Here is a 9,665-nt window from a genome sequence, read left to right as displayed (position 1 = left end):
GTTCTTCAACCAAGCTTTCTTCCCTATGCCTTGGTGACGTCTGTATTGAGGGGGTGAAGAGCCCTGTCTAGAGCACAGACAAGTCAGGCCCTAGGGACAGCGGTGAGCAGCAAGGTCCTCTATGCTGTGCTGGGGTGCAGGGCTGTGATTCTGTTCAGCTCATGCCTTTCCTTAGCTCTCTGTCTTTGCATGCACAGTATGGGGACCCACTGGGTCTCACGCAGCCGGACAGTGGTGAAGAAAGCAGAGACCAAGCCCTTGGCCAGTTTGGTGCTTGCATTCCTTTCTGCTCAGTGTCTTTGAGTGACTTTACATGTGTGTCTCTTCATGTTAAACGTGGATGTGGATGTGTTTTGCACAGGAGCCTCACCCGCTCTCACCACCTCTGCAGGGGGTGCCAGGGAATCATGCAGCCGTCAGGACACAGGCTCCGGGACATTGAGCACCATCCTCTCCTGACTGACAATGACAATTACGACTCTGCGTCCTCCTCGTCCTCCGAGGCTGACATGGCAGACAGGGTGTGGTTCATCCGAGATGGCTGTGGCATGGTCTGTGCTGTCATGACATGGCTTCTGGTCGTCTATGCAGACTTCGTGGTGACCTTCGTCATGCTGCTGCCTTCCAAAGACTTCTGGTACTCCGTGGTGAACGGGGTCCTCTTCAACTGCTTGGCGGTGCTCGCGCTGTCCTCCCACCTAAGAACCATGCTCACTGACCCGGTGGGTACCCAGTCCCTGGCCTAGAAGGTTTGCACGTGCCGAGCTGTGACAGAGCAGCACACGGCCTTGGCACAGACGCGCACACTGTGGGCTATCTCTGGAGCAGGCCTGTACTTCCGCTCTCAGTCCCAATGCAGTGAAGGCGAATTTAGAGCTTCCAGATCAGGGATAGCTGCTTCTCAGAAATTTGAGACACCCCCCCCCACACACACACACACTTTTTTTCTTGGAGCTGAGGACTGAACCCAGGGCCTTGCGCTTGCTAGGCAAGCGCTCTACCACTGAGCTAAATCCCTAACCCCTGAGACACCCTTTTTGTAGCTACCCCAGAACCAGGGAGATGGCCAGGGCTTCCTCCTGGTAATCTGAAGGCCACAGAGCAGCCCCTATAGGTAGCAAGTGCAGGCACATGAGGCCATGTGTTGATTCTAAGAAAGTTCTACGCTTCTTACAGCACTGTGAGCCTGGCATGGATTCCTGATCTGTGCACACAGATCTGTGCTTGTGTCTGCCAGTTAAGGGTCGCAGCATTAGAAAGGTCGAAAACCACTACTGTAAGTTTCTGTTGCCTTCTAAAGTTGAGGTGAGGCAGCCTGGACTCAGGCAGCCTCCCTGCTGTATTAGAATCCACAGTGTACATAACCTTTGCTTTCTCTCCTGACTCATAGTGGCCTTGGCTAGCCTATACAAGTGTCTCAGTCAGGGTTTCTATTCCTGCACAAACCTCATGACCAGAAGCAAGTTGGGGAGGAAAGGGTTTATTCAGCTCACACTTCCACATTGCTGTTCATCACCAAAGGAAGTCAGGACAGGAACTCAAGCAGGTCAGGACGCAGGAGCTGATGCAGAGGCCATGGAGGGATGTTACTTACTGGCTTGCTTCCCCTGGCTTGCTCAGCTTGCTCTCTTATATAGAACCCAGGACCACCAGCCCAGGGATGGCACCACCCACAATGGACTGGGTCCTCCCCCCTTGATCACTAGTTGAGAAAATGCCTTACAGCTGGGTCTCATGGAGGCATTTCCTCAACTGAGGCTCCTTTCTCTGTGATGACTCTAGCTTGTGTCAAGTTGACACACAAAACCAGCCAGTACAAGGGACCAAGGCTGTGCCCTAGACCTCATCCTGTGGTGCGCTGTCTGCCCGAGAGGCCTCTGACCACACTGCCTCCCTTCCTCAGACTCAGCACAATCAGGCTTCGGGAGTCTTTTGTTTTCCTGAAACGGAGTCTCACTGAGTAGCCCAGGCTGGTCTCAAACTCAGCCATCCTCCTGCATCTGCCGGCCCAGTGCTGGCTATTATGGGCATATTTTGTAGATCTTTTGCTGTGGGTGGGAGAGTTAAGACAGGGTAGTCCAGTGTAGCCCTAGCTAGCCTGGAACTCACTATGTAGATCAGGCTGGCCTTCTGCCTCTTGAGTGCTAGAATTATGGCCTTGTTTTTCTGACTCCTTTCACCCAACCTGAATCCAATCTGTGTGCACAGGGGGCTGTCCCCAAAGGCAACGCCACGAAGGAGTACATGGAGAGCTTGCAGCTGAAGCCGGGCGAGGTGATCTACAAGTGCCCCAAGTGTTGCTGCATCAAGCCAGAGCGTGCCCACCACTGCAGGTATGACCTCTGCCCTCAGCAGGGCCAGGCTGTACATGGAAGTTTTCAGTCAGTGCAGGAGACAGCTGGACAACAGTCACAGGAAGCAACAAGGTGTCTGCCTGTTTTCCTGGCCTGACACATGAATTTTGTAGCTGGAGAATCAGCCTCTTTATGTTTGCTGCCCGTCGTGCGTGGCAGCATCAGCAGACTAAATGCAGGCTCCTGTTGGCACACTTTCTGACTGACACTGGTTAATGAGAAAGGAGCGAGCAGTTCCAGCCCACAAACAGGTGCCTTTGAATGTCCTCTCTTGGGCTCCCTCTACTGGCCTTTGCTGCAGTGTGTCATTTCCTGCTGTGCCAAGACTGGATGTTAGACAGGCTGCTGTCCCTCGGCGGGGCTGATATTAGGTGTGGTGAACCAGGGATACTTGTTCATTCCTGGAAATCTCTTGGGCTTCCCCGTCCTTGGACTGAGTCTCTGTGTGTGCACAAAGGTGGAGTGTGACCGCCCTTGTCATAGGTGTTGTGCAGAGAGATGTCCTCAGGCTGTCCTACCTTGGATGTCATTTGGTGTCACTGATGTCCCAGAACACAAGGCTAAAAAGTGTGCTCTCCTTTGCAGTATCTGCAAGAGGTGCATTCGAAAGATGGACCACCACTGCCCGTGGGTGAACAACTGTGTGGGAGAGAAGAACCAGCGCTTCTTCGTGCTCTTCACCGTGAGTGCGCGGAGCTGGAGGTTCTGAGACTCGAACCTCTGCAGTTGGGGGAGGTATTTAGCTACAGCTAATGGCAGTGTTGGCACATGCAGAGCACAGTCCAGGGGTGACCATGCCATGTGGATTACATCACCTGTTGCCTGTAGGTTTGTCTGTCCCTCTGGGTCACCATTGTCACACACAGGGCCTCCGTCATGCACAGAGCTCTTTTCCCCTCTGCTTATATTGCCGTGCGGTGTTGGGCTTCTCTGCTGTGGTCCAATCAGCTGCCACTGCCTACAATTTACTCCTCCTCCACGCCAGCTTTCCCCGTTGGGGGTGGGAGGTGTTTGAGCACGGCCAGCCTCTGCTTATAGGATGGCAGATTGTTGACAATCCCTAACCCATCTCCCTCCTTCTAGATGTACATAGCCCTGTCTTCAGTCCATGCTCTGATTCTCTGCGGGCTTCAGTTCATCTCTTGCGTCCGAGGGCAGTGGACAGGTAAGGAAGACTCCGTCATCTCGAAAGCAGTGCAATGGGGAGCCCAAGGGGAGCTGGGCTCCTGGATGGGAGGGAGGCCTTATTCTTAATAACCTGAGGTGGGCTTGTTTTTAGTGTTTTGTTTTTTTGTAACAGGGTCTCACTTTGTAGTCTAGGTTGGCCTTGAACTCAGGGGTGATGCTTCTCTCTCAGCTTCCCAAGTGTTGGGGTGACAGGTATAAGCCACCTTGGCAGTAAAGAGTTAACATTTCTTAAGATAGAATGTGGCAGCTTCACCCTGCTAGTTGGCTGATGCCTCACTCAGTGCATGGCTAACGTGTGATAATCACGTCAGCTACTTGCAAACTCTTTACACTGAGGCAGGCAGCGCTGCCACTGAGGCCATTGCCTTGTTTCCTTCTGGCCAGCTTAGTCGATCCCCGTTCACAGCACCCTTGGCGTGGCCTGATGGGGTGTCCCGGAGGATGTGCCTATCGGGGTGGCCTGATGAGGTGTCCAGGCAGATGTGCCTATCTGGATGGGCATTTGTTGGCAGCTACAGGAAGACAAGAGGGGCTGCACTCCTGTCACAGTACCTCTAGTGTAGAATGTCCCCTGTAGCCACACAGTGTAGACACAGGAGGGTCCTTTAAGAACAGTTGCATGTTAGGGGACCCATGCCCTGCTGCTCGAGTGGCAGAAGCGGGAGACTCAAGTTCAAGGCTGGCCGGGCAGCTTGGTGAGGCCCTGTCAAGGTAAAAAGAGGGCTGGGGGTATTCAGTGGGAGGAGGTGGAGTTTGCCTGGCATTCGTAAAGCCCTGGGAAGAGTCCCCAGTGCAGTCAGAAACTTGAGGGGAGGTGAGATTGTGGCTGGCGAGGATGGTGAGGCTGCGTGCCAGGCAGACAGGGCTGGGTGCCAGCTTCTTAGAGCGCTCCAGTGGGCTCACGCAGGAGGAGCGCATTCCTTCTAGGAAACTCGTGCAGCTCCCCCACCGCTCCCCTGTACACAGCACCTCACTCTCATCCGCAGAGTGCAGTGACTTCTCTCCTCCCATAACTGTAATCCTGTTGGTCTTCCTGTGCCTTGAGGGCCTCCTGTTCTTCACTTTCACCGCAGTCATGTTCGGCACCCAGATCCACTCAATATGCAATGACGAAACTGTGAGTCTTGTCCTGTGTCTGCAGGGGTGGCAGGGGGCACTGTCAGCAGCAACAGCCCACGTGTCCACGTGGCCTCTCCGACCTCGGGTCCACAGGTCTGTGTTCGCTGCTCTCTCCATTGGGGCAGCATAGCTCCTGGGCCCAGGATGGGGGTTAGGTTGGTAAGAATTCAATGGTCTCAGAAACGTGAAGGCCTCCCACTCTTGCAGGCCCGGGGAAGGTGCTGCGTAAATACAGACCGAGTGGGAACTCAAACAAAGTGTTGGTCCCATCCAGGGGCCACTGTGCCTCACGAGCCATAGCCTGGTTGACTTCGAGGCTGATCCTTGTAGCTGTCTGCAGCTTGGCTGTGCGTGTGGGATAGGGAGGACTCCACACAGGCTTTGGAGGCCTGCAGCACGCTGTGGGTGGCCTTGTGCAGCTACAGGCTGTGGCTCTCTTCTCATTGCTCCTCTGGCTTCTGCTCCCAGGAGATCGAGAGGCTGAAGAGTGAGAAGCCTACGTGGGAGCGAAGGCTGCGGTGGGAAGGGATGAAGTCCGTCTTCGGGGGCCCTCCCTCCCTCCTCTGGATGAACCCCTTTGTGGGCTTCCGATTCAGGCGGCTGCAGATGAGGACCAGGAAAGGAGGCCCCGAGTTCTCCGTATGAGCCTTCAGGGCAGGATGTCTGCAGACATCATACTCAGTGGCCGCAAGCACAGCAGCCTGTGGGCAGACGGAGCCGGCCAGCAGACGGGGCCACAGGCACTTGTCATTTCTGTGTGTACTGCCAGGAGACGCAGTCCCGGGAGGCCATCCTGACCATCCTGACCCAGGATGTCTCGTGGGCCGCGAGCACCCGAGCACAGGTGCCGTTGCTTCTCAGTCATGAAGGAAGCCAGCACAGCAGCTGCTGGGGTCCTGCTGGCCCACCCCCAGCGCACTTCTTACTGGAAGGGGTTTCCACAGAGACTCTGGCTTGGAGGGCTCTGACACCTAGCACTGAACAGTCAAAGCGGCTTCCAGAACACTCCCTGCTGCCCCAGAACGGGCATCCTTTGACCCTTCCAGCAAGTGTGTGTGTGCTCATCTGTGTGTCTGTGTGGCGTGTGTGCGTGAGCATGTGTCGGAATCAGCAGTGTTGTTCAGGCACGCGTGTGGTAGACAAGCTGTCTTTCAGACTCCAGTGTTTCAGGGAAGTGGGACGCACTGCTGGCCCTTGCTGGCCTCCTATGAATGTACCCTACAGTGTCCAGATCCAAAGAACAGGCATGCCTGCGCATGGGCCCGGCCTCCTGCTTTTACTTCACTGAAGACTTAGTGTCTGAGGGCGTGGAGCCAAACTAGCCACTGCAACCTTCTCTCAACAAGGAAAGTGGTAGCCCTGTGCTGAGACCCAGCACTGGGGGGCAGGGGCTGTGGGGAGCTCAGCATGAGAAGCCGCCTTGGGCCCCTTTGGAGAGGTGCTGCAGGGTGAGACAGCCCGGTGCCTGAGCTGTCAAGAGTGGGGACATGTGACTATTTCTCTACCCATGGCACTTCAGTCAGTGGACCCTTGGTGTGGGCTTAGAATTATGTCAGCACACACAGCTCCCCTCAGGGGACTTGCCTTAAACTCGTAGGTTGTCCTTTGCTGCTGGGTGAAAGCAGTCCGACAGAAGCTGGGGACTTCCGAGAGTGTTCTCCCATGCAGACACCAGTGTTTCCCTTCTGGGACCAGCTGCCTTTCTGTCCCCGTGACACCATGACTGTTCTTTCGGTGTCAGTCGCTTGTGCCCTGCCCTTGTCTGGGCTCCTATGCTACTGAGGTGAACCCGGGGGACCTGAGCCCTCTCATGCAGTGAGCAAACTCTGGGGCCCGAGTCCCTGCAGAGGGACATTGTGGCTTCAGATTGTCTCTGCGTTCCTTTGCACATGTGTCTGGGCATGTAGGCTCTGGCAGTCTCACCCTCCAGTGTGGAGTCCGTGGCGGTGAATCCAAGCTGAGTATACTTGACTTTTCAATTCCTCAGTGTGATTTTCTATGAAATAAAGTAACCCGTCCACAGTTCTCACCTTCCTGCAGCCCTCTTCTTCCTGGGTGGCCTGCCTTGCTTTTTCAGGACCTGCTATGGGCCTGTGAGGGGACCTGGGTATCTGGGTACAGCTCCCAGTGTCACCTGTGTAGATGTTGCCTGGCTAGGATTTTACCCTAAGATCCCTTAACTTTCTCTTAATTAACTTTGAGGAAAATTTTAAATGCACTTTAAAATAAAACTGGTTCTGAGCACAGGAGCAGATGGACATAGCCTCAGCCCCAGGGCTGGAACAGAGGGGTGCAGTGCCAGGGTCTGCAGCTAGTCTGCCTGGGAAGTGTCTGAGAGCCTTGGACTTCAGCACTGGGGAGGCAGAGGGAGTTCGCAAAGCTCGAAGCCAGTCTGGTTTGCATACTGAGTTCAAGACAGCGAGGTGCTGTCTCAAAAAACAAACAAAATCCTCCCCGAAGAGCCTCAGGCATCCGGCTTTTGAGACACAGGGTCTTCCTAAAGTGGCCTCAACCTCAGAACTCATTCCTTCCCCTCCGAAGGGCTGGGGTAGCAGGTATATGCTATGCCCAGGGCCGTACGACTCAAGTCTTACAGAAGTTCTGGGCTGGAGAGAAAGCTCAGTGGCTAAGGGTGTTTACCGCTGCTCCAGAGGACCCACATTTGGATCCCACCATTCACAGAAGGTAGCTCATGGCTGTCATATGTGGTCCCAGGAGACTGAGCACCCTCCTCTGGCCTCCACAGGTCCCTACACACACACATATGTAGAAAAAAGAAAAGGGAAAAAGAAAAAAGCCCTTATGCATGAGAAGGAATCCAAATGGCCTCTTCATCTGCACAGCCTTGGGGGTGATGTACCCATGCCACCCTGTGAGGGAATGTCATGGTCCCCTGGGGCAGCTCCAAGCCTGAGGCACTCAGCTATGACCCAGGCTGAACCCAAGGACAAAGACTCCAAAGGGAACGAGTGGTGACCCCATAGCCCTGTGGCTGCTTAGATCAGAAGCACGGAAGTCTGGGCTGGGCAAAAGTCAACAAGGGTCAGTCTCCTAACAGCTCGGGTGGATTCTAGAAAGTAGGAGACAATGGAGGAGGTTGTAGCCGCATACCCACACAGATCATGGGTGGCAGCACCCATGCTTCCTGTTGGCTTGGGGCTGGCTGCCTGTGTCCCTTTCCTAGGCACTGCTTAGACTATGAGACTGGATATTTCGTTGTTCAAGATGAAGAGCCTATGGCTGAGCAGGACCTGGCTTCCCCTGGTCGCGACACCATGTCCTCTGCCCCACCCTTTCCTGCCCCTGGTTCAACACTCCCCTCCTGGTACAGCCAGCTGTCCCCAGACTCCTGGATTCGGTCTGCTTGAGAGTCGCACCCTCTAGATCCCTGTAACTGGTGGTGGTGGTGCACGCCTTTAATTCCAGCACTCGGGAGGCAGAAGCAGGCGGATCTCTGTGAATCAGAGGCCAGCCTGGTCTACAGAGCAAGTTCCATGACAACCAGGGCTACACAGAAAAATCCTGCCTTGAAAAACCAGAAGAAGAAACTTAGCTGTAAAACAGTGGGCAGGGGTATGTTGTCCCCAAATCCTCAGCCTGAGGTCACTTGGCTGGATCAGGGTTCACCTCACCTACTATCCTAGCCCTCGCTGCGGCTACCCAGGGGCTCTATAGTGAAGTTATCCTTGCTTGTCCTGGCCTGTGCTGGCCCCTGCTGTCCTGCTCCCACACTTGGTCATGGGGAATGTCTTCAGGGCACAGCTGCCTCTGCTTTCTTTCCTCTGGCTTATGAGTCAAGTTTGGGGGTGTCTGCACCCACTATTGCCTGTCCCTCCGCAACCCTGTTTTCTTTTGTCTTCAGAAACCCCTCAGCTCTGTCTTCCAACTCTTCTCATGGGTTTTGTTGTTTGTTTTTAGACAGGGACAGAGATCCACCAGCTCTGCCTCCTAGTGCTGAAATTAAGGTGTGTCCCACCACGAGACGGAGGTGGCTTAGGATTCTGTGTGGCCCAGGCTCCCGCCTCCACCCTTCGGGTACTGGGGTTTCGGGTGTACACCACTGTCCCCAGTATCTTTTCAGATGCCTTTTTGTTTTGGGGCTGGTGACAGTTTTCAGGCCAAAGGACATCTGGGGCCTGCCATAGAGGTGGCACCAACACAGGCTTTGGCTTCATCCTTGTCCTCTGTTCCCTCCTTCATTCAGTCCTGTGCTTTCTGGCTGCCACTACAGCCTTTTCCTCCAGTCCCAGGGTAGGACACTGAGGGGCCAGTTGGACTGTGGGGGTGGAGACCCCTCATTTCCAGAGTACACTGCCTCCCTCCTCTGTGTCAAGCCCAGGTGCCTGGCATTCTTTTTTTTTTTTCGGGGCTGGGGATCGAACCCAGGACCTTGCACTTCCTAGGCAAGCGCTCTACCACTGAGCCAAATCCCCAACCCCGGTGCCTGGCATTCTTACTGAGACTTCCCAAACCACTTCATTCAGAAACTGTGGTGAGGGGCAACTCCCTACTCCCTGAGGGGCAGCAGAGCCAAGGCAGCACTTCATGGGTAAGGAAACAGGCTCAACCTTTTCCCAGCATGCCCCGCCAGGTTGAGGGCGTCGTTCTAGACACTGCTCAGGACACACAAGCAGCTCCTCAGGACACCCAGCTGAAATCTCAGTCCTGGGAAGGTGGATCCCCGAGGCCTGCTGCCAGTCAGCCTCTACTCAGGTAAGCCTCAGGACAGTGAGAGACCCTGCTTCAAAAGCAAGATGAAGCCATGACAGGTGGGTCTGTAGATAAAGGCACCTGCCACCAGGTCTAATGACCTGAATTTGATCCCTGGGACCTATCTGATAGAAAGAACTGACCTCCATACACATGCTGTGACGTGTGTACATGCCGCTGTCCCACATAAATAAAGGTACAATAAACAAACCTCCAAAGACCAATAGTACATGCAGAAGGGGTGGTGGGTACATCCCTCCCTCTGGGAAAGTGGGTTGTACGGAGCAAGATGGT

At 54.6% G+C, this 9,665-nt stretch overlaps 1 protein-coding gene across 1 annotated transcript; it reads left to right on the top strand.

Annotated features, from left to right (window-relative positions):
- The first annotated feature begins 363 nt into the window (after nucleotides 1-363).
- Zdhhc7 (zinc finger DHHC-type palmitoyltransferase 7) lies at nucleotides 364-6,686 on the top strand. Its single transcript, XM_032887748.1, has 6 exons — nucleotides 364-722; nucleotides 2,209-2,333; nucleotides 2,940-3,036; nucleotides 3,438-3,519; nucleotides 4,529-4,659; nucleotides 5,130-6,686. Exons 1-6 carry the CDS (start codon nucleotides 408-410, stop codon nucleotides 5,304-5,306), a joined length of 927 nt encoding a protein of 308 aa, XP_032743639.1. The 5' UTR covers nucleotides 364-407; the 3' UTR covers nucleotides 5,307-6,686.
- Nucleotides 6,687-9,665: the final 2,979 nt, after the last annotated feature.

Source organism: Rattus rattus, chromosome 17 (genome assembly GCF_011064425.1).
Source record: "Rattus rattus isolate New Zealand chromosome 17, Rrattus_CSIRO_v1, whole genome shotgun sequence".
In the NCBI taxonomy this organism is placed as follows: domain Eukaryota; kingdom Metazoa; phylum Chordata; class Mammalia; order Rodentia; family Muridae; genus Rattus; species Rattus rattus.
This window is presented reverse-complemented; position numbering and strand designations above follow the sequence as displayed.